This window comes from Oncorhynchus mykiss, chromosome 9 (genome assembly GCF_013265735.2).
Source record: "Oncorhynchus mykiss isolate Arlee chromosome 9, USDA_OmykA_1.1, whole genome shotgun sequence".
Lineage (NCBI taxonomy): Eukaryota > Metazoa > Chordata > Actinopteri > Salmoniformes > Salmonidae > Oncorhynchus > Oncorhynchus mykiss.
In genome coordinates, this window is record NC_048573.1 from 24,368,121 (window position 1) to 24,393,898 (window position 25,778).

At 41.1% G+C, this 25,778-nt stretch overlaps 1 protein-coding gene across 2 annotated transcripts in view; it reads left to right on the plus strand.

Annotated features, from left to right (window-relative positions):
* The first annotated feature begins 1,708 nt into the window (after positions 1-1,708).
* The window catches only part of LOC110531780 (B cell scaffold protein with ankyrin repeats 1), a 33,779-nt gene continuing 9,709 nt past the window's right edge, over positions 1,709-25,778 (plus strand). The window contains exons 1-8 of one of the 2 annotated variants that reach the window (XM_021615194.2): positions 1,709-1,869; positions 2,390-2,592; positions 3,379-3,774; positions 12,978-13,141; positions 13,422-13,560; positions 15,408-15,550; positions 18,186-18,300; positions 20,941-21,137. In XM_021615194.2, coding sequence (XP_021470869.2) covers positions 2,583-2,592; positions 3,379-3,774; positions 12,978-13,141; positions 13,422-13,560; positions 15,408-15,550; positions 18,186-18,300; positions 20,941-21,137 — 1,164 coding nt within the window. In that variant the 5' untranslated portion in view covers positions 1,709-1,869; positions 2,390-2,582. The remainder of the gene's footprint in view (positions 1,870-2,389; positions 2,593-3,378; positions 3,775-12,977; positions 13,142-13,421; positions 13,561-15,407; positions 15,551-18,185; positions 18,301-20,940; positions 21,138-25,778) is intronic. The other variant, XM_021615196.2, reaches the window with a different exon arrangement.

The window sequence follows — 25,778 nt, forward strand, 5'->3', positions numbered from 1 at the left end:
CTTCATAACACTGTTAGTGAGGTTGTAAAGGGTTGTAAGTGGTTAATAGAGAGTTCAGCTTTTTGGATTTATAACTAAACTAGTTTAGAGACAGTTCAATTCGGTTGTTATTACAGCACCACCATGTGGACATTTAAAGACATTCTAATAGAGGTAAAGTACACTTACCCCAACCAGTTTACAGTTTTGTGACTGCTCAATCCCAAATCGACATACAGGTCCCATCTTTGCCCTACTCACTTGTGGAAGTCTGGAATGATTTAACAGTGGATACCAATTGCTTATACCAATCAAGTGATCTCCATAATTGAATAGCAGTCCATTTGCGGTCAATTAGAGATTGATCTGGTTATACCATGTTAAAATTGTATCCACTTTAAAAGCAGAAACATAGTAATCCCACCAATTACAATAGGGTTCCAGCATTGGATCCCTATAGCGACAGTTTTTATTCTCTATGTGGAATAGAAATTATCAATCCACCCAGGGATGTCATGCATCCCAAAAATCTGAGCGGGCACAAAATACTGTGAGGATGGCTGGTGGGGTTTTGGAGAGTGTAGCATTTTTCAAACACCCGAAACAGCTTTTTCCTGCAACCTAGAGCCATAATCACAATTCTATCTTAAAAATGTGTTTATTTGTCTGCGTATTTAAGCATACCTCTTGAGCTGTATGTATCCTCCTGGCTGGTGATCACTTTTTTTTAAAAATACGCTTCTCTGCATCTCTGCTAAAATCACTAAGACAGGCCCGGATCATCATTCCAACCACGGCGTCCACTAGATCTCACTCTGGCGCTAGAGGCTCACTACACACCAATTATTGAGATAATACACCTTGGAGTGAGAGATCCAGTCAAAACTACAACGAGCCTCTGTGATGTCCAAGCCTGTGTCATCTTCGGTTTCAAATAAAAACCAAGGCTGGCTCACTACCCTCTGAGCTATTGTCACGCCCTGGCCTTAGTATTCTGTGTTTTCTTATTTATGTTGTTTAGGCCAGGGTGTGACATGGGTGATTTATGTGTCTTGTTTTGTCTAGGGGTTTTGTAGTCTATGGGGTTGTGTTCGGTTGAGTGTTCTAGGTAAGTCTATGGTTGCCTGGAGTGGTTCTCAATCAGAGGCAGGTGTTTATCGTTGTCTCTGATTGGGAACCATATTTAGGCAGCCATATTCTTTAGGTATCTTGTGGGTGATTGTTCCTGTTTCTGTGTTTTGCACCAGTTAGAACTGTTTCGGTCTTTCCACGTTTTGTTATTTTGTATAATGTTAATGTTTTCATCTTTCATTAACGATGTTTAAATAACCACGCTGCATTTTGGTCCTCCAAAATGAAGAAAACCGTAACAGCTATCTTGACAAAAATAACTAACTTGCTGGTCCTAAACTAACAAAATAAAATGTTGATAAAAACATTTTTATATAAAAACTCCCACATAAAATAATAAAATATTTACACATTTAAAAGGAGCTCTCTGCCTAGGCGACCTCACAGCACCATGGCAACTGGTAGCTAGTTATGACTTTGAGATAAATATATTTATAAACAGCACAAATCTGAGGGGGCACGTGCCCCTGTGAACCCCATGAATCACCCAATTCATGTTAATGTGACAATGTAGGAACCGTAGTTTTGGTCTGTGTTTCCCAGGGAACTCTAATTAGTGGTGAACATGTGAAAAGGTCTAAAAGCATCCCTTAGACCAGCTGTGACCAGAAGTGACTTTTTGCAGCAGGTTAGGAAAGTTTATGTAGCAGGTTAGGAAAAGGTTTAGGGTTAGCTAAAATTATCTCCTAACCTGCTATAAAAAGTTACTTCTGGTCGTAGTTGTACGCAATCTAGTCAAAACCCCCTAAACCTGTGCAGGTGAGAGCTTAGTCGCATTGTGTAGAGGTTATACTGCACTGTTGTTTTGCCAGTATTTCTTTGAAGGAAACCATTCACCTTTATTTAACCAGGTAGGCTAGTTGAGGTCAAGTTCTCATAATTTTTGATAACCATGCAGTCTGTTTGGGAAGAAAGGTTTGCGCCATGGCCGATTGTACTTATCAGTATTTGTTAAAGTTTGACAATGTTCATTATGTTTATTGTTAGATTAGTAATGCCACTGTAATGATGTTTTGCAGTTGGTCTCTTGTGTTTAGAGGCTTTGATGGCTTTGTGGTCCAAGTTAATCTGTTTCAAACTAGCAAATCTAAACCTGGAGCCTTTAAAAACTTTGCTATCTTTTTTTTTATTTCTGCCTCTGAAGTGTCTCTATAAATGGGCCTATAAGTTACATTTAGTATTTTTTTTTTGTCTTTGCTTGTTAATTATTCTTATTATTTGTATATTCTTATCAAGGGTACAGTTTATTTTATTTTATATTATGCTCCTTCCTCCGTAGACCAGGTAAAGGCTAGACACTTGTCCTTACGCTCATCTGGAATTCCAGCCACCATGTACTGCCCCATCTCTCTGTCTGATCTTGACAAGCAGGAAGCTCACAGCCCTTATCAGACCAATTGCATACAATAGAGCCAGTGTGTGGCGAGTTGTTTTTCTTTGTCAAAGTGGAGAGAGGCGGACAGAGGTGAAAAATGAGCTCAGGTGAGTAGCCTAGACCTTCTGAACTTTTTGATACATTCATAGACTTTTGTGTCTCTTGTGCTGCTATGCAATTACATTTCATTTTTTTGTGATATTGCTATTTGATACTTCACAGCTGTAATTGTACATTATGACGTTGAAGAATCTGGTACACTGTTAGCATTATGATGTTGAAGAATCTGCTACACTGTTAGCATTATGATGTTGAAGAATCTGGTACACTGTTAGCATTATGATGTTGAAGAATCTGCTACACTGTTAGCATTATGATGTTGAAGATTCTGGTACACTTATTATTATTACTGTATTATTATTGTATTCTCTTATGACCAAGTAAAACCAAGTAAATGTTTAAGAATAACTATGATGACTCAATTCAAAGTATATTCAACCATTCCAATGTTCATATCAAAATATCAAACTATCCTTTCATATACATCATTAAAAGTTAGCAATTTCGTAGTCAAGTCTACCAGATGCTACATTCAATAAGTTCAACAATATCATGACTCTTACTTACCTGATTAGTTTCATGCGAAATGTGTTAGTAATATTTTAGTCATATTATTTATCAGAAACATTTAGTAAAATAACTTTTATGTATCAAGGGAGATGGAGCCCCGTAAAGCATAAGGTCATGTTTTTCACAGAGACACTGATTTTAACATGGATGGATAAAACACATTTACAACATATTACATATTGGTTTGACTTGCATACGAGGCTTTTATTAGTGGCATTGCACCTGTACAAATCTCCATATTTCCATCATCCATCCTCTTTTAGCCGAGGACCTGCTCATCATCTATGAGGTGGAGGCAGAGCAGTGGGCTGTATACCTGCGCTCTATCTTCGCCGGGCCCATCTGGGAGGGAGGGATCTGTTGCTACGACATCGCCACAGTGACCAGCCGGCGGGAGGACTTTCTGCGACTGGGCCAGTACAAGGTCAAGCTGTTAATCCTGTCCAGGGGAATGCTAGAGGGCCTGTGCCAGCTCCGCCGCTTCTTCCTGGCCCGGGTGCTGAGCCCCGCGGCCCACGTGGTAGTGCTTCTGTGTGGGGTAGACAGCCTGGCGCCCCTCCTGGAGGTGGTGCCCCTCAAGGGGGACGAGTGTCTGCAGGTATCCAGCGAGCAAGACGCCCATGAGTACCTGTCGGCGGTGACCGATATTGTGCAGAGAGGTACAGGGGAAGGGGAGGGCAGAGAGAGGCATCATGGGAGGTCGGGTGCAGTGTATAGGGTCAGCAGTAATAGTTACATTATGCTTATTCAATAATGAATTATACAATGATGATTGTATTCATTCCTGAGGCAACAAGTGGCAGGTAGGTGTGTGGATCAGAAAACCAGTCAGTCCGTATCTGGTGTTACCACTGTTTGCCTCATGCAGCGCGACACATCTCCTATGTATGAAGTTGATCAGGCTGTTGATTGTAGTCTGTGGAATGTTGTCCCACTCGTCTTCACTGGCTGTGCGAAGTTGCTGAATATTGGCGGGCTCTGGAGCGTACACGTCGATCCAGAGCATCCCACACATGCTCAATAGGTGACATTTCTGGTGAGTATGCAGACCATGGAAGAACTGGGACATTTTTTAGGAATTGTGTACAGAACCTTGCGACATGGGGCCGTGCATTATCATGCTGAAACATTTAGGTGATGGCGGCGGATGAATGGCATGACAATGGGCCTCAGGATCTCATCACTGTATATCTGTGCATTCAAATTGCCATCACTAAAAAGCAATTGTGTTTGTTGTCCATAATTTATGCCTGCCCATACCATAACTCCAGCGCCACCATGGGGCACTCTGTACACAATGTTGAGATCAGAAAACTTCTTGCCCACATGATGCCATACACGTGGTCTGCGGTTGTGAGGCAGGGTCAGATGTACTGCCAAATTCTCTAAAACGATGTTGGAGGCAGGTTATGGTAGAGAAAATAACATTCAATTCTCTGGCAACAGCTCTGGTGGACATTCCTGTAGTCAGCATTCCAATTGCTTATGTTGTGTGACAAAACTGCAAATTTTAGAATGGCCTTTTATTGTCCCCAACAGTCATGTCATGATCATGATGTTTAATCAGATTCTTGATATGCCACGTCTGTCAGGTAAAGGGGAAATGCTCATTCATAAGGATCTAAACAAATTTGTACACAAGTTTAGAGAAGCTTTTTGTGCTTATGCAACATTTATGGGATATTTAATTTCAGCTCATGAAACATGGGTACAACACTTTACCTGTTGCGTTTTCAGTTTTTGTTCAGTGTGTGTATGTGTGTGTGTGTGTGTGTGTGTGTGTGTATATACTGTATACATGGTGGGTGTTTTGGCTACATAGTTGGAATTGATGAATTCACAATTATCACAGTAAATCTGTGATAATTTGACTAAAATGGCGCTGGAAGAAGTGGTAGCAGTTTTACAGACGCCTAACAAATTGTTCTATTATGTGTTTTTTTTGTTGCATTATTTGTAACTTATTTTGTACATAATGTTTCTGCCACCGTATCTTATGGCAAAAAGGAGCTTCTGGATATCAGGACAGCGATCACTCACCTCGGATTAGACAGATCTTTTCTTCAACAAGCAAGTCGCACAGGACGTACTTCAGACACCCGACAAGCCAACATCCCAGTTATTGGCAAGAGAAAGAGACGCAGGTACAGAGGACACAGAGCGGGGTGCTTCGTAAGGATCCGCAGAAGGTGACAGGGATAGCTGCCATTCCCATCAATATTACTTGCCAACGTACAATCATTTGACAATAAATTTAATGAGGTACAATCATGAATATCCTACCAATCAAAAACTGTAACATCTTACAGTTTGGCTGAATGATGACATGGCTATTCAGCTAGCGGGATATACACTGCACTGGCTAGATAGAACAGCACACTCGGGTAAGATGAAGGAGGATGGTCTGTGGATATTTGTAAACAACGGCTGGTGCACAAAATCGAACAAAGTCTCTAGATTTTGCTCGCCTGAAGTAGAGTATCTTATGATAAACTGTAGACCACACTTTGCCAAGAGTTTTCATCTATACTTTTCGTGGCTGTTTATTTACCACCACAGATGGATGCTGGCAACAAGATCGCACTCAGTCAGGAAATTAGCAAACAGGAAACCGCTCACCCACGGCGGCGCTCCTAGTGAGCGGGGACTTTAATGGAGGGAAACTTAAATCAGGTTTACCTCATTTCTATCAGCATATTAAATGCGCAACCAGAGGGAAAACAATTCTAGATCACCTGTATTCCACACACAGAGACGCGTACAAAGCTCTCCCTCAACCTCCATTTGGTAAAGCTGACCCCAATTCTATCTTCCTGATTCCTGCTTACGAGCAAAAATTAAAGCAGGAAGCACCAGTGACTCGGTCTATAAAAAAGTGGTCAGATGAAGCAGATGCTAAACTACAGGACTGTTTTGCTATCACAGACTGGAATATGTTCCGGGATTCTTTCGATGGCATTGATGAGTACACCACATCAGTCAATGGCTTTATCAATAAGTGCATCGAGAACATCATCCCCACAGTGACTGTACGTACATAACCCCAACCAGAAGCCATGGATTACAGGCAACATTCACACTGAGCTAAAGGATAGAGCTGCCACTTTCAAGGTGCAGGACTCTAACCCGGAAGCTTATAAGAAATCCTGCTATGCCCTACAAAAAAAATCATCAAACAGGCAATGCGCCAATACAGGGCTAAGATTGAATCGTACTACACAGGCTCCGATGCTCGTGTTATGTGACAGGGCATACAAACTATTATAGACTACAAAGGAAAGCTGCCCAGTGACACAAGCCTACCATACGAGCTAAATCACTTCTATGCTCGCTTTGAGGCAAGCAACACTGCGGCATGCATATGAGAGCATCAGCTGTTCCGGACGACTGTGTGATCACCCTCTCCGTAGCCGACGTGAGTAAGACCTTTAAACAGGTCAACATTCACAAGGCCGCGGGGCCAGACGGATTACCAGGACGTGTGCTCCGGGTATGTGCTGACCAACTGGCAGGTGTCTTCATGGAAATGTTCAATATGTCCCTGATTGAGTCCGTAATAAGAACATGTTTCAAGCAGACCACCATAGTCCCTATGCCCAAAAACACTAAGGCAACCTGCCTAAATGACTACAGACCCGTACACTCACGTCCGTAGCCATGAAGTGCTTTGAAAGGCTGGTAAATGGCTCACATTTACACCATTACCCCAGAAACCCTAGACCCACTCCAATTTGCATACCGCCCAAACAGATCCATAGATGATGCAATCTCTATTGCACTCCACACTGCCCTTTCCCACCTGGACAAAAGGAACACCTACGTGAGAATGCTATTCATTGACTAGAGCTCAGCGTTCAACACCACAGTACCCTCAAAGCTCATCACTAAGATAAGGATCCTGGGACTAAACAGGACGGGCCACCCCCAGGTTGTGAGGGTAGGTAGCAACACATCTGATACGCTGATCCTCAACACTGGAGCCCCTCACGGGTGCGTGCTCAGTCCCCTCTTGTACTCCCTGTTCACCCACGACTACATGGCCAGGCACGACTCCAACACCATCATTAAGTTTGCAGACGACACAACAGTGGTAGGCCTGATCACCGAGAATGACGAGACAGCCTATAGGGAGGAGGTCAGAGACCTGGCCGGGTGGTGCCAGAATAACAATCTCTCCCTCAACGTAACCAAGACTAAGGAGGAGATTGTGGACTACAGAAAAAGGAGGACCGAGCACACCCCCATTTTCATTGACGGGGCTGTAGTGGAGCAGATTGTGAGCTTCAAGTTCCTTGGTGTCCACATCACCAACAAACTAGAATTTTCCAAACAATCCAAGACCGTCGTGAAGAGGGCACGACAAAGCCTATTATCCCTCAGGAAACTAAAAAGATTTGGCATGTGTCCTCAGATCCTCAAAAGGTTCTACAGCTGCAACATCGAGAGTATTGGTTTCATCCCTGCCTGGGACGGAAACTGCTCGGCCTCCGACTGCAAGGCACTACAGAAGGTAGTGCGTATGGCCTAGTACATCACTGGGGCTAAGCTGCCTGCAATCCAGGACCTCCACAACATGCGGTGTCAGAGGAAGGCCCTAAAAATTGTCAAAGAACTCAGCCACCCTAGTCATAGACTGTTCTCTCTATTACCGCATGGCAAGCGGTACCAGAGTGTAGGATCAAAAGGCTTCTCGACAGCTGATACCCCCAAGCCATAAGTCTCTTGAACAGGTAATCAAATGGCTACCCAGACTATTTGCATTGTGTGTGTGAACCCCCCCTTCGCTACTGCCTTGTTATCGTTCACTGTCTTTTTACTGTTGCTTTTATTTCTTATCTATTGTTGACCTAATACCTATTTTTTGCTTAAAAATTACACTGTTGGTTATGGCCTGTGAGTAAGCATTTCACTGTAAGGTCTACACATGTTGTATTCGGCGGACGTGACAAATACACTTTGATTTGATTTTAATTCCAACACATGATCATGATATACAGTTGAATGTAAAAGTCATAGCTCTGTAACGTTATAACTGAAATGAACCAAATAGAGAAGCATTTTATGATCATTCCCGTTGCCTACTAGTGGACTTGATTGCTTCCGGACATGGCTGCGAGGTGAAAAGTTGTGGCTACCTACAGTTGAAGTCTGAAGTTTACATACACTTAGGTTGGAGTCATTAAAACTCATTTTTCAACCACTCCATAAATGTCTTGTTAACAAACTATAGTTTTGGCAAGTCGGTTAGAACATCTACTTTGTGCATGACACAAGTCATTTTTCCAACAATTGTTTACAGACAGATTATTTCACTTATAATTCACTGTATCACAATTCCAGTGGGTCAGACGTTTACATACACTAAGTTGACTGTGCCTTTAAACAGCTTGGAAAATTCCAGAAAATGATGTCATGACTTTAGAAGTTTCTGATAGGCTAATTGCCATCATTTGAGTCAATTGGAGATGTACTTGTGGATGTTTTCAAGGCCTACCTTCAAACTCAGTGCCTCTGCTTGACATCATGGGAAAATCAAAAGAAATCAGCCCCCAAAAATTGTAGACTTCCACAAGTCTGGTTCATCTCAAGACATCAGTTAAAGCTTGGTCTCAAATGGACAATGACCCCAAGCATACTTCCAAAGTTGTGGCACAATGGCTTAAGGACAACAATGTCAAGGTATTGGAGTGGCCATCACAAAACCTTGACCTGAATCCTATAGAAAATGTGTGGGCAGAACTGAAAACGCGTGTGCGAGCAAGGAGGCCTACAAACCTGACTCAGTTACACCAGCTCTGTCAGGAGGGATGGGGCAAAATTCATCCAACTTATTGTGGGAAGCTTGTGGAAGGCTACATGAAACGTTTGACTGAAGTTAAACAATTTAAAGGCAATGCTACCAAATAGTAAGTGAGTGTATGTAAACTTCTGACCCACCGGGAATGTGATGATAGAAGTCAAAGCTGAAATAAATCATTCTGTCTACTATTATTCTCACATTTCACATTCTTAAAATAAAGTGGTGATCCTAACTGACCTAAGACAGGGAATTTTTACAAGGACTATATGTCAGGAATTATGAAACTGAGTTTAAATGTGTTTGGCTAAGGTGTATGTAAACCTCCGACTTCAACTGTATATCTGTTGAATTTGATGATTTTTCAAGCAATTGCCTCAGAAACTAATTAGTGGACTTGCCGCCCAGGCTACGTCCACACAGCAATTTCCATACAACTAGGCATTGTCAAATCATAGATAGCTATACCTGTAGCTCAAGTCAACACTCAAGTTAGTAAAGTAGCAAAGAATGGGAGGTCAGACCTCTAGCTCCCCTTAACTTTAAATCGGTACATTTTTCTCTCAGCCTCATGGCAAAATATGTAAGTCACACTTTATTTTGATAGGCCAGCATGAGAGTAGCTATAAATCTGCACATTTTTCTCTTTGCACCATGGCAAATGTGTAGAATTTCAAGAAGTTAGCTATTTTCCCCCTCAAAATCCTGTTTCCCAAAAATACAACAAAAATTAGGTAGTTGCCCCGGGGCATCAGATGTGGACACAAAGTGTAGGAACACAATGTCCCTGATTCTAGTTAAGTGCTGCCTATGTTAGACAGTACCCTGGGTTCAGTTTGACCTCGGTTTCCATGAGAACACTACATATTCTGAGGAATTTGACAGTAATTATTTCCTGAGTCACTCTCTACTCTCTGCTCCCCAGTAAGAGTTTTCTGAGAATTTCAAAACCATCTGCTGCCATCCATATTGTTTTTTTTCCCCCCTCATTGCTTAAGTGATCTAAAATGGACGGGAGGTCCAAAAGGTATGTTTGTCTGCCGGTGTGTCTCATCATTCAAATTCTCCCTTTCCTCTTTCATCACCAGTGGCCATTATCTCTCTTTATGCAAATCCAAATATACCCTACTTAGTCTCATCCTGCTGTGACACGCACAGCCAGTTCTGGATAATCTTTGTAAACCACTGTAAAACTCAAAAGTAGATTTTAAAGCGACCCAGAAATGTAGATGTTCACTGTTGCTTGGGATATTTGAATCTCATGATATACGGACAAAAGTGAAACACTTGAGCCAAAAATAATTTTACAGGTGGGGGACAAAGGCCAAAAGCAACACCAAGGTCGGCAGTTGGCATTGCTGTTATGATTCTGTTATGATTTTATTAAAATGTTTTTTATTTTTTATTTATTTTTTTATAGTAATTTTGCGTTGTTTGCTGTTTTCTTCTGTCTTTTCTCTTTAGTTCATTATCTTGGTTGTTGGTGCATTGGGGGGGGGGGGGGGGGGGGGGGGTCTTGAGAAGGGAAAGGGAATAAATTGCATATTTTATTTTACTTCTTGGGGGAGGGCTGTGAGAGGGGTCTTGAATGGTTGAGGGATAGCTATTGGGTAACTGTGGGGGGGGGGTCTTGGAGGGTTCGGGTTCGGGATATGTCAACGTGCCCTTGAGCAGGGCATTGACCCTGGATGCTTCTGTGTGTTGCTCTGAATGGGAGTCTGTTGGATGACTGGTATGATGTAGTTGTTGAGCGGCTTCACTGTAGGTATGCTGTATGTTTCGGATATTCAATAAAAAATACATTTTAAAAATTCCAGAGCTGACTAGGGAAAAATCTGTCGTTCTGCCCCTAAACATGGCAGTTAATCCACTGCTCCCCGGTAGGCTGTCGTGATTGGAAGGCTTTTAAACATGGGTGTGGCTATGATCCGTAAATTGAAAGAAGACTACTACCTGAAATCTACTTCACAAAATGTAAATAATCCATCCACATTTTGGCAGGTAGTGAAGGGTTTGGAGTGCAAAAAAGATACACAGCTTCCCAAACAATTATTGGTCGATCCACAGATTGTAACTGAGAGAACCTCCATTCTGAAAGCCTTGAATATGCGTTTTTTAGATGCAGGCAGTTTATTTGAAAAGGTCAAAGGTATAATTGAGCCCCCTATGAATTTACCTGACACCCCTGTGCACTCCTTCATCAGGTTCTCCTTTTCGTCCTCTGTTTCAGAAGTGTGTAAAGTCCTGAAAGAAATTGATTTTAAAAAATCCCCTGGCCCTGATGAACCTCCTACACCAGACATCATTGCTCCCCCTTAACATGTATTTTTAACCTCACGCTTGATATTAAGGAAATCCCCAAGTTATGGAAATCTGCTTTTATACTGCCTCTCCTGAAATGTGGAGATCCCTCGCTACTTGACAGCTATCGACCCATATCAAAATTGTCTGTACTGTCAAAGGTACTGGAGTCCTTAGTTAGTAGGCAGCTAAAGGACTACTTCCAAGAAAACAACATCTTAAATGGAATGCAAACAGGTTTTAGGTCTGGCCACAGCACTGTTTCAGCAACATTGAAGGTTTTAAATGACATCCACTGTGCTCTTGATAAGACGTTACATTGTGTGTCTGTTTTTATTGATTTGTCTAAGGCTTTTGATACCATGGAACATGCTGTGTTAGTGCAAAGGTTAAAATCGTACACAATGTGTAATGACGGATGGTTGAGTCCATAGAGGTGTGCTCAGGTGTTCCGCAAGGTTCTATTTTGTGCCCACTGTTGTTCATTTTGTATATCAACAACATTGGGGATCTTATTGAAACAGCGGATGTTCATTTTTATGCAGATGATACTGTTCTTTATTCAAGTGATAGTAGTTTATCTTTAGCTTTTGAAAATGCACAAAGAGCATTTAACATCATACAACAGAATCTGTATGATTTAAAGCTGATTCTAAATTCGGGTTAAAAAAATGCATGTTATTTTCAAATGCCAGGCATGTTACAAATCATGTCATTGCTACATTTGCTGGACATACTATAGAGCAAGTTAAAGTGTACAAATATTTGGGTGTGTGGGTTGATGATAAGCTCAGCTTCACTGTGCATGTAGAGAACTTGATAAGGAAGCTCAAGCTGAAAATAGGATTTTATTACCGGCATAAGGCTTGTTTTTCTTTTGAGGCCAGGAAGGAACTGGTACGATGTACATTACTGTCGGTTTTAGATTTTAGTGATGTTATACATATGCAGGCCTCAGCCACTACCCTGAGAGCACTTGATTCAGTGTATCATGCAGCCCTCAGGTTAATTTCAAATCAGAAACATCTAACTCATTATTGTGATCTCTACAGCGCTGTTGGCTGGTCGTCATTGACCTTGCGTAGGCTTAAACACTGGTATACACTGGTTTATAAGGCCATATTGGGTAAAATGCCATTTTATCTCTGTTCTTTTTTAGTCAGGTCAGTATATTAATATCAATTACGGTCCCATTCTGATTTGCTTCTAACAGTACCAAAAATTAGAACAGGACATGGTAGAAAAAGTTTTAGTTACTTAGCTCCGTGGTTCTGGAATTCTGTCATGAACATTTTAAAATGTGATGATCTAGTTTCGTTGGTGGAGTTTAAACACTTGATCGATGTATATTTCATAGAAGAGTGCCATTGTTTTTAGACCAGCTGTTTTTTAGTCAAGACGTTTGTGTTTTTAAATGTACAATGTTTTTGTTGTACTGTATGTGTGTTTCTAGTTTTGTTTAATGTTGTGTTAGTGTATGTAAGTTGTTTTGTCTGAAATGCTATTGGACCAGGTCTCTCTTGGAAAAGAGTTGTTATATCAATGAGAAAAGACCTGTATAGATAAAGGTAAAATAAAAAAAAATGTAAATAAGAATTTGTTCTTAACTGGCTTGCCTAGTTAAATAAAGGTAAAGAAAAAAGTTGCTCTGGAAAAGAGTGTCTGCTAAATGACCTAAATGTAAGGCAATCTGGCACCAAATACAATGGTAGGGGAAACACTAAGTATTTAATGTTGGCTTGACTGTCGGTGGACCTTCCACAGGGCACCAGGCTGCAGCAGGGAATGTCAGTGCTGTTCCTGGGAAGTTGACGGGACCGGATCTAAAGCTGGAGTTAAACCTAAAGTTGGAGTGCAGGCAGTCTACCGGACCCTCCAGTACCAAACCCAACAACATGGTGCTGGTCCCGTCCAGAGTTCTCTGTGGGGTGAGGCACTAACATGTCAGGAGGCAACATCAAAGCATTCAGTGACATTACTTATTCAGCCAGTCGTACATAAAATGTACTGTAACAAGATGTATATAGATCCAAAATGCAGTCACTTTACTTTTACATTTCAAATTGGTTTTGAGTTTTTGGTTGTTTAGGTTTTTTTATTTATTTTTTAAACATTTAATAGAGCTGCTTTTGAGATGGTCAGCATGTCAACCAATGTACTTTTTCTATTGTTACAGTACGTTTATGTTTTGTGTTCTCCCTCCTGTAGACACCAGGCGAGGTGTTCATTCTTCTAAAAGATTCTGTGGCCAGTAAAGATGCTGAGGTTGAGTTCAGTAGGAGTAAACAGAGGGTGAGAGTGAAACCTGTCCACTGGAACAAACACACCCTCTGTGTGAACGCAGCAGGTATGTGAAAATTCACTTGCATTCTTGCTTATTGTAGAGAGTCATTCCACCTCCAAAAAGCACAAGAAATAGGATTCTCGACCCTCACCGTTTCAGATTGTTGGAAAATCGTTTCTATAATTAGAAACAGATAAGATGAACAGGATTCACATAATATTAAATAAATAGAGTACCTAACATCTAATTTGGAACATAATTCTTCCTAACAATGAGGAAGACATTAGGAATCCTTGAATATTATCAAAGGCCACCCATGGACCCCCCTCACCCCACTCCAACAACCAGTATAGAGTATCAGTTCTCTGTCTGACAAGTAGTGTGGAGCTGCTGCTTGGAGTATTTCTTCTTCATCCTTTGTAATATATTCCTTGTGACTCTGGTGATTGTTTTTCCCCCCTGTTTAGAGAAATTAGCCATTTGAAGTCGATTGCATTATTTACCATAAATGAGTGGGAAAGTACCACGTTTTTCCTACTAGATGCTGCTGTTCCTGCTAATGCCACCACACCCTTGTGTCCATTTCCTGGTTTCGTGTGTTTATTAAATTGATCACATTTTCTTTGCAAAAATGGGTAGAAAACCAATAGGTTTTGCTCATGATGAAAATAAATTGTGTGGTCATCCTCGTAATTCAATCTAGTCCTCCATGAAAGCAATTGAGTTTGTCCTTCTCTTTGTGTCCAGAAAACATCCCCTATGTGTGTGGTTTATTCCCTTCAAAAAAGGTATGGATTAGATAGACCATTGCTGGCGTACAAGCAAACCATTAGACTACAGCAGTCCTAATGGTTTCAATGTTATGTTCTCTAATGGTCTTTAATGGTAAAAGTCCCAAACACACACTGTATAGGGTTTTGCGAAGGTATTGGTTTGAATTTAATAGTACATTTCACCAATCACACTTCATGTAAAGATGTTTTTCTAAGAACTTTATTGAAAAACATGTGTCTGCCATGCAATGATTTATAATTCTATTATTTTATTAGGGTTGTCACAACATTTTAGTCACTGGCCCATTTCTCAATCAAAGTTTTGGACTTGTAGGAATTTCACCATACGGATAGCCCTCAGAGAGCTGCCATTTGTTACATTAAATTGACCACAGAAGTTATTTTCATCATGAGCTAAAGCTATTGGTTTTCTACCCAAAGTTGTAAAGAAAAGAAAATGTTGTGATCCATTTAATAAAAGGCAACATTGATAAAAGGGTGTGGTGGCAGGAACAACCTGGTACTTAAACACTCATATAAGGTAAATAATGCAAGCGACTTCAATGGCTAATTTCTCTGAATGGGGGGAAAAACATCACCAGATTCACAGGAAATACATTACAAAGTATGAAGAAGCAATACTCCAAGCCGCAGCTCCATACTACTTGTCAGACATAAAGAACCGACGATACTGTATACTGGTTGTTGGGGTGGGATTGGTTTGGGTGATCCGTGGGTGGCCTTTGACAATTGTTTGGGATTCCTCATGTCTTACTCAATGGAAGGAAGAAGTTTGGTCCAAATCGGATGTTGGGTACTATTTATGTTGAATATTATCTGAATCTAAGAAATTAAAAGGGCCAATTTGGGTGCAATCAATTAGCTTAATTACAAGGAGAGCAAATAAAATGTCAACAAAATAATGTCCCAGGAATGCTAATCTTATCTGTTTCCAGCAACAAATAATTTCAGAACAATCTGAGAGAGTAGATGTCATGAGTGCTGAAATGACATGTAATGACCCTAGAGCGACTTGATGACTTTGTCAAAGAGCACACAACAAAACACCATGGTTTCTAAAATGATGATGCCCAATGCTTATGAGACAAGTTTACATAATTTGTTTTCCTGTTGCAGACTTACAAGCAGGAAGTGTGGGCGTAACACTGTACTGCAGTGGGGTGGCGATGGGAAAGGCCCATCTGCAGTACTACAGCAGCATGGAGGAGATGGCTCGCCTTCTGACCAGGGTGGCAGACCCTGTGGACTTCATGTGCCAGGTACAGTTGAAGTCGGAAGTTTACATACACCTTAGCCAAATACATTTAAACTCAGTTTTTCACAATTCCTGACAATTAATCCTCGTAAAAATTCCCTGTCTTAGGTCAGTTAGGATCACCACTTTATTTTAAGGATGTGAATAGAATAATAGTAGAGAAAATTATTTATTTCAGCCTTTATTTCTTTCATCACATTCCCAGTGGGTCAGAAGTTTACATACACTCAATTAGTATTTGGTAGCATTGCCTTTAAATTGTTTAACTTGGGTCAAACGTTTCGGTAGTCTAACACAAGCTTCCCACAATAAGTTGGGTGAATTTTGGCCCATCCCTCCTGACAGAGCTGGTGTAACTGAGTCAGGTTTGTAGGGCTCCTTGCTTGCACACGCTTTTTCAGTTCTGCCCACAAATTTTCTATAGGATTGAAGTCAGGGCTTTGAGATGGCCACTCCAATACCTTGACATTGTTGTCCTTAAGCCATTGTGCCACAACTTTGGAAGTATGCTTGGGGTCATTGTCCATTTGAGACCAAGCTTTAACTGATGTCTTGAGATGTTGCTTCAATATATCCACGTAATTTTCCTACCTCATGATGCCATCTATTTTGTGATGTGCACCAGTCCCTCCTGCAGCAATTCATCCTCAACAACATGATGCTGTCACCCTCGTGCTTCACGGTTGGGATGGTGTTCTTCGGCTTGCAAGCCTCCCCCTTTTTCCTCCAAACATAACGATGGTTATTCTGGCCAAACAGTTCTATTTTTGTTTCATCAGACCAGAGGACATTTCTCCAAAATGTACAATCTTTGTCCCCCTGTGCATTTGCAAGCTGTAGTCTGGCTTTTTTATGACGGTTTTGGAGCAGTGGCTTCTTCCTTGCTGAGCGGCCTTTCAGGTTATGTCGATATAGGACTTGTTTTACTGTGGATATAGATACTTTTGTACCTGTTTCCTCCAGCATCTTCACAAGGTCCTTTGCTGTTGTTCTGGGATTTGCACTTTTTCTGATTTGCACTTTTCTCAACAAAGTACGTTCATCTCTAGGAGACAGAACGTGTCTCCTTCCTGAGCGGTATGACAGCTGCGTGCTCCCATTGTGTTTATACTTGCATACTATTGTTTGTACAGATGAACGTTGTACCTTATGGCGTTTGGAAATTGCTCCCAAGGATAAACCAGACTTGTGGAGGTCTACAATTCTTTTCTGAGGACTTGGTTGATTTCTTTTGATTTTCCCATGATGTCAAGCAAAGAGGCACTGAGTTTGAAGGTAGGCCTTGAAATACATCCACAGGTAAACCTCCAATTGACTCAAATGATGTCAATTAACCTATTAGAAGCTTCTAAAGACATTCCATAATTTTCTGGAATTTTCCAAGCTGTTTAAAGGCACAGTCAACTTAGTGTATATAAACTTCTGACCCACTGGAATTGTGATTAAGTGAAATCTGTCTGTAAACAATTGTTGGAAAAATGACTTGTCATGCACAAAGTAGATGTCCTAACCGACTTGCCAAAACTACAGTTGGTTAACAAGTTATTTGTGGATTTGTTGAAGAACTAGTTTTAATGACTCCAACCTAAGTGTATGTAAACTTTCGACTTCAACTGTACCTGTATCTGAATGTGTCAATGTCTGTCACCTTGATTACTCAAAATTATCTTGACCTGTGCACCTACGTTGTAAACTTTCATTCATGATTGGTAATGGGAAATTTTAGTATAATGTAGTAGCCTAAACCTATCGATGTTACATTGAGCTGGGCGAATGGAATATGAATGATAGTCATCCAATATGCCTTAAAAGAAATAAGGCCATGCTCATCATTTTTTTCAATCATTCTCCCTCATCTTAAACGGCACCGACCGCCACTGATTTTAAATCCCAGGCGTACACCAATTCAATGCTTTTAAATGTGTGGGGATGAATACAAATAACTCAAATGTAAATGTACAGGAGAGCACACTATAGTACTCAAATTATATATCAATTTATGACTGAACCAACGTTTCATTGGAGGATTTGGAGAAAGGGTTTAGAGAGGAACATAAAGCATGCAAGGTAAACAACATGCATTCATTTAAAACCCATTTGAGAGACTAATTAATGGAATGAATCAGCATATTCCTGCTGACGTTGATGTTGTTTACTTCCTCTCTTTGAAAGCCAGCTGACTGCAACTCAGTTTAAAAAGCCAATTGATTATGCACATGAACACTTATGTTGATTAGACCTAATTTGCTGAAGTTTCACCCCTTTGAATCAGTCCTGTTCACGCTGCCAAAATTGGGTTTTCTTTTTTGAGAAAAAAATGAATGAATTAAAATGTATAAAAAATCATAGGATCAGGAAGGCATCAAAATTAGACACTTCAAAACAGAAAACACTGAGTATACCAAGCATTAGGAACACATTCCTAATATTAATTCACATGTCTAGAACTTGACATAGCTGAAATGACTTGACTATGACAGTGTGCTAGCGTTACAAAATTCTGGAAACTTTCCCAAACTTCCTCAGGAATTTAGGTGGGAAGATTCCCAGAATCAAGAGGATTTAGCAGAAAAACCTTTTGGTGAAAGTGACCAGAATTCTGCAACCCTTTTCTCATGCATCCTATCCTGTGATCTCAGTCTCTTCAGGTGTCCTCGGTAGAGAAGCTGGACCAAAGGCTGTCCTCCATGCTGTTGGAAGCCATGCCCTCCACAGGCTTCCAGGGACTGCAGGGATATGATCCACCCGAAGGCGGTAAGTGTTCTGTTGTCTGTACCCCCTCGACAATCCAGTCAATTGAATGATCTGCTGACATTCATATTTTATGTTATATGATATTTAAATGTCAATATATGAGTAAATACGTCTATAATACATCTATGTATTTGCCAATTTGAATCTGACACGACCAAATGTTGTAGTTGAACTGTAGTTTGTAAGTAATCCTGAATCTGTGCAGTAACTTTGTGATAAATACTGTTGTATAGGCTGTTGATAGGCTAAACTACAGTCTGCCTTAAATGTATTACAGAAAAACTTAATTGACCTGAAATTAGTATTGAATGCCGGTAAAACGAAGTATATGTTCTCTAGAGCAGTGGTTCTCAAACTTTTATAGTCCCGTACCCCTTCAAACATTCAACCTGCAGCTGCGTACCCCCTCTAGCACCAGGGTCAGCGTACTCTCAAATGTTGTTTTTGTTGCCGTCAGTGTAAGCCTTCCACACACACACACTATACGATACATTTATTAAACATAAGAATGAGTGAGTTTTTGTCACAACCTGGCTTGTGGGAAGTGACAAAGACCTATTATAGGACCAGGGCACAAATAATAATAATCAATCATTTTGCTGTTTATTTAGCCATCTCACATATAAAACCTTATTTGTTCATCGAAAAATTGTGAATAACTCACCACAGGTTAATGAGAAGGGTGTGCGTGAAAGGATGCTCATAACTCTGCAATGTTGGGTTGTATTGGAGAGAGTCTCAGTCTTAAATCATTTTTCCACACACAGTCTGTGCCTGTATTTAGTTTTCATGCTAGTGATGGCCGAGAATCCACTCTCACATACTGTACATTACCGTTCAAAAGTTTGAGGTCACTTACAAATGTCCTTGTTTTTGAAAGAAAAGCACATTTTTTGTCCATTTAAAATAACATCAAATTGATCAGAAATACAGTGTAGACATTGTTAATGTTGTAAATGACTATTGTAGCTGGAAATGGCTGATTTTTTTATGGAATATCTAGATAGGCGTACAGAGGCTCGTTATCAACAACCATCACTCCTGTGTTCCAATGGCACGATGTCACAATCGTTTGTAGAAACGGACCATGGCGCAGCGGATGTTGAATTCCACATAATTTTGATGATAAAGTGGAACTTAACAAAGACAACAAAAACATTTTACAAAATTAACTAACAACAAACCATGACTACAGAGGTGCTACGTGCACTAACTCAAAACACAATATCCCACAAACACAGGAGGGAAAAACAGCTACTTAAATATGATCCCCAATTAGAGATAACGATTACCAGCTGCCTCTAATTGAGAATCATACAAATCACCAACATAGAAATAATAACCTAGAACCCCACATAGAAATAATAAACTAGAATACCCCCCCAGTCACGCCCTGACCTACTTCACCATAGAGAAACAATGGCTCTCTATGGTCAGGGCGTGACCTAATCCAAGTTTATCATTTAAAAGGCAAATTGATCATTAGAAAACCCTTTTGCAATTATTTAAAGCACAGCTGAAAACTGTTCTGATTAAAGAAGCAATAAAACTGGCATCAGCATTTGTGGGTTCGATTACAGGCTCAAAATGGCCAGAAACAAATAACTTTCTTCTGAAACTCATCAGTCTATTCTTGTTCTGAGAAATTAAGGCTATTCCATGCGAGAAATCTCGTACAAGGCTGTGTACTACTCCCTTCACAGAACAGTGCAAACTGGCTCTAACCAGAGTAGAAAGAGGAGTGGGAGGCCCCGGTGCACAACTGAGCAAGAACATCAGTGTCTAGTTTGAAAAAACAGACGCCTCACAAGTCCTCAACTGGCAGCTTCATTAAATAGTACCCGCAAAACACCAGTCTCAACGTCAACAGTGAAGAGGCGACTCCGGGATGCTGGCCTTCTAGGCAGAGAAAAAGCCATATCTCAGACTGGCTAATAAAAAGATTAAGATGGGCAAAAGAACACAGACACTGGACAGAGGAACTCTGCCTAGAAGGCCAGCATCCCGGAGTTGCCTCTTCACTGTTGATGTTGAGACTGGCGTTTTGCAGGTACTATTTAATGTATTTAATGTATATGAATGCAGCTGTCACTTCATTAATGCCGATAGATGCAGTTTGTCGTAGTGCACTGAACTTTATTATGGGTGACAATTTTAGTACTCATCACTGCATTCTCTACCAGAAAGCTGGTTGGCCCTCTTTTGTAAATGGGTGACAATTTTAGTACTCATCACTGCATTCTCTACCAGAAAGCTGGTTGGCCCTCTTTTGTAATAGGGCTTTGGTCTCTACTGAGTTAGAACAATCTTCAACATGTTCTTACATGTGATGTTCAGTTCTGGTGCCTCGATGGTAATTGAGGACCTTATTACTGATTAATGTGTTTTTATGACTGTGTTTTTCTTTCTGCTAGCATTTTGTATTTATTTTGATGCGTGTATTTTCTGTAATTTACGTAATTCAGGGCTCATCTGTAAAAGAGACATTGATCTCAGTATGACTCCCTGATAAAATAGTGGTTAAATAAAATTGTAATATGCATACACATCTCAAACTAGAATATCTATCTGACTACATTTTAGGGTGGTTTCTGTCTGCACCTAACCCTAACCCACTTAAACATCTCCTACCATAACCAGAGACGCTCCCAGAGGACGTGCCGTCACTTCTCCACTTTGCAGCCCAGAACGGGTTTAAAGACGTCGCCGGTGTGTTGCTACAATGTCCTGGGTCGAAAAGAGCTTTGTGCACAACTAACCGCCAAGGTCAGACACCCGCTGAGATCGCCCAACATAATGGCCACGATGAGCTCCATGTAGTGCTGCAGCAGACCCTGGTAAGTACATGCCTCAGGTCTGAGTAGGAGTGCTGATCTAGGATCAGGTTCCCCGCCTGTCCGTGTAACCTTATCTGTTGCGCTCTAAAAGGCGAAACATACTCTGAGAAGCTTTGTGAATATTGGCTCAGCTTTCCTAAAAACACGCGGTTGGAACATGTTTGTACTGTGATGTGCTGTTATTGTCCTGCTCAGGCAGCCTAGTTCAACGGGTACCCTGCATTCCCATTACCAGGATTCATAACATTCTCATTCTCTCAAATTACAAAATGATTTAATGATGTAGGATGTATTACTATATATTAGTACATCAGGGCACCAGTCCAGTATTGAAGAGGAAAAAAAAACTTGTGAAAAAATACATTATTGCTAAAATAACTCATCAGACTAAAATTAGTGTAGTAATAATTGATGAATCTGAAGGTATGAATTATTTTAAGAATCAATTGGAGTTCCTTGCCAGAGCAACAAGACAACACAACTACTTGATTTAATTACAGTCAAGGTATTTACAAAACATAATGGGAATGATCATGTAAAGGTGGGAAGTGGAATGAAAGATGAGAAGACCTGAATATTAAGGATGTTATACTCCGTCTGTGAGAAAAGTCTGTTGCCTCCGTTGTTCAGGCCGCATGGAAAGAGCAAAAGGGAAGATGGCTGTCTCTTTTCTTGTTGCTCCTTTTTCTCTCCTCTGAGTTGGGTGGTTCCTTGGGCTGCTCCTCTGGGTTGTGTCCCTTGTTGCTCTGTTTATTGGCTCTTTCCTTGAGTTGCAGAGACTGTGCCCTGATTGTCTTCTCCTTGTGTCCTTGAAGAACGTTACCTTAAGTGTACCGTTCAGGCTACACTAACTCTTTGAGTCTTAAGTCTTTGATAGGCCTGCAGAAATTGAGGTTATTTGCCCTCCTTGAGGAGCTGCTGAGCCCAGAGCAGGGCAGAGAGGTCCAGGATAAGAGGTCCAGGAAAGAAGAGTGAGGGAAAAACTTTTGTTACCCAGAGAGAGGGTCCTTGGAGAAGTCAATTTAAGCTATAATAGTCCAGCATTATAGACAATACAGTATCATGTTCAACATTGCTTAACATATGACAAAACGACATCGCTACAACGATTTATTAACTTTGAAAGTAGCTAATGGCTCTGTGTCAGCAGCCCAAGCTTTGGGTTTCTCTTCCTAGTGACAGCCGTTTTCATAACAGAAAAAACATCAAATTATTCTCTGAGATGGCTATTCGTCAAAGCTACTGTAACTGGAAGAACTGCTGAAAACCTGCATGTCAAGAAGGTGAACAACAAAGACAGCAGCGTACTCAGGAATGCACTTAACCAGGGGCGGTACAGAGACATTCCATAAATAATAAACATGGCAGTAGAGGTGGAAGGAGGCTGGTGGAAGCCTTAGGAGTACTGGGTCACCTCATCCTCCAGGGATGAGCCACTATCTCCATGCCTTCATCCCCCAACCACGCCACCTTTTACCATTTTCCCCCTGATGGGTAATGGAAAAGCATGCTCATTTGCGTCCTTCTGCTCCCCCTTATCCTCCCTCTCTCCTCTTTTCTAATCTGTCACTCCTGCGCCTTATACACGTTTTCTGGTCGCAACACCCCGGTGGAGGATTCCAAGGCTTGTGCTTGTTCATGAAGTCACAATGGGGTGTAGGGGAGAGAGTAGTGTGCGTTGTCGGGATACATTGGAACAATTACGTGTTGCCTAACGCAGAAACTTCTTGCGTAATGGCATGTTTTTTCTTCTTCTTCTTCTCATAATATGGTGAGAGCCTCGCCCGGCTCAACCCCCATCTCCCTGCGATATGAAAGGAGAGGGGGGTGCGCCGTTTACTCACTAATGACGAGCGATCCAAATGTAATCGGTAGGCTATGCGTCTGTATATTCGTTAGCTAAACCCAGAGGAGCTTGCCTTTTTATGATGCGTGCTCTCCACAATGGAAATCACAGTAGCCAGTGAAGATAGCAAATGATTTAGAATATATTGTACTGGAGTAGGCACCCCAATGGTGCAACATCTTCAACACTAAAGAGATGCAGCATTTTCAGCAGAGCCTATCCTCAAAAGGTCTATTTGGTTCTACAGTATTTATACACCAATTCCATGACTGATAGTGATCAAATTGTAATATTTATTCACTCTCAAATTGTCAGCATTTTGCAGAATAAGGAATTCCTTGTCAGTAATACCAAGAGGCAAACAGAAAAACAGAAAAGAGATGTAGAGATGGGCCTGTGTTTACAGGCTCGTGAGTAGCAAACAGAGACCCAATCTAGGCTCAACTGTATCCACATCAACTGTGCCTGCCCGGGATATATCCTTTTAAAAAAAAACAAGAGTATAACAATAATAGTTAAATGTACACCGTTATAGTTAGAGTTGATTGAAACTGTAAATTGCCACCCTCTCCTGAACTTAAACGGTACTAGAAAACAGCCTTGCCTTATGCTTACCCCAACCTTATCCTTGTCTACCACAACTAGTCTAGTTAAGACCGGATTCCTTTCAGGAGCGTAGCTGCTTCTCCCGGTGTCTCCAAACAGAGCAGCGGATTCCCCAATGGGAGACTTAGACACTACAACAGCTGAGGAATGTGTATTATCCTCTGGCAATGCTGCTAATTGCGAGAGATTGCAGATGGAGCCAAGGATGATCGCCTTGATCGGATTGCTCCAGCTCATTGAAAAACTCACTGTCTCTGTGTTTTGGGAAAACTGACGGCGGGACGGAGGAAGAGGAGGGCATGGGTGTCCCACAGAGGTCACTCCCTTGGGAATACACATAATTCCGTAAGCAGCTGGCGGCCATGTTTTTTGCCGAATCGTTACACACCGGCAATAATGCATGTTTCCTTGGTCTTTTTCCACAGAATAAATTCAAATGAACTGAAATCCACTCATAAATGCCAGTATAATCCATGAGGTAACCTACAGGTGTGTTTAAAAATCTGTCAAACCATCATGTTCCCCCTGACGAATTCTACAACCGGGCCCTAGTAAATAGTAAATCATAACATACCATACATTGAGTATACAAAACATTAAGAACATCTGCTCTTTCCATGACAGACTGACCAGGTGAATCAAGGTGAAAGTTATGATCCCTTATTGATGTCACTTGTTAAATCAACTTCAATCAGTGTAGATGAAAGGGAGGAGACAGGTTAAATAAGCGTTTTCAGCCTTGAGACAATTCAGACATGGATTGTGTATATGTGCCAATGAGTGTGAATGGGCAAGACAAACAATTTAAGTGCCTTTGAAAGGGGTATGGTAGTAGATGCCAGGCACACCGGTTTCTGTCAAGAATTGCAACGCTGCTGGTTTTTCACGCTCAACAGTTTCCCATGTAAATGAAGAATGGTCCACCACCCAAAGGGCATCCAGCCAACTTGCCACAACTGTGGGAAGCGTTGGGATCAACATGGGCCAGCATCCCTAGGGAACGCTTTCGACACCTTGTAGAGTCCATGCCTTGATGAATTGAGGCTGTTCTGAGGGCAAAAGTTATGTAAGGGATAATCAACGAGGGGCTATGCGTTCTACGGAAAATAATGAACAACGTGGAAGGTGACCTTCCACTGAGTTACAGTACATTATTTTCCGGAGTTGATTATCCCTTTTAACATGGCTATAAATTGCTGCTAGAAATGTGTTCATTTGCAGGTAGAAATGTGTTCAACATCCACTGATGTACAGTAGCTAGGTACAAGCTACAGTAGTTGCCTTGGTAACCAAACAGAACAGACTTGCTAATGTGGTTGACCAAACCATCAGTCCTAGCTTGCTGTTATGAAAATCAAATTCAACAATGCCAATAATGGTTTCAATTAGACTTTTGCTTTCAAAAGCAGCTCAAACATAGAACTTGTCAGAATGAACTATATTCATTGAATTCTACTGATATGCCGTGAGTTATAGGGAAATAACGCACGCTCTAGAATGCCCTTTAAGCCAAAGCATTTCTACCTGCAAATTAACACATTTCTAGCTGCAAATACATACAATTATAGCCATGGTATAAAAGGGTTAATCAACTCGTGGAAGGTTAGTTCCACTCCTCTAGCATGTCGTGGAACACACCTTCCACGTCAATAGTTTGTTTCCATAGAATGCATAGCCCCCTCGTTGATTATCTCTTACATACAGTTGTTTTGAGTAATATATCATTTGATTCAAATTCAATTCTATGGGTTAATCTTGGTTGCTGTGGTAACCTCTTTGATGTGCTGTACAATGAAACCTTTCAGGTCATTTATGTAAAAAGGTCAGTGTATTTCAGCTGACCAAGGGCTGTTATTGGGTTGACCAAGCTCAGTTAGCATAGTGGTTTTATTACCCCTAGCCATGTGTCAGCCCCTCCCTCTGCCAATGAATCAAGCTATGATGTATTAGTGCTTTGGGGGGGGACAAGAGGCTGTCTGTCAATGCAGTCAAGACGAATGGCCCCTCTACCCCTGAATACGGCCATAACACTCACATGGTTAACGATCACTGTTGATCTGGGACTGCCGGTCTCCAAGGCACCACACTTCTCCAGCGGTAATGAGCTGTGAACTGTCGGTTAGGGAGATGAGAAACAAACATTACCACAGAGATTGTTAGTAGCTCCAACTGTAACGGCTTTCTAATTG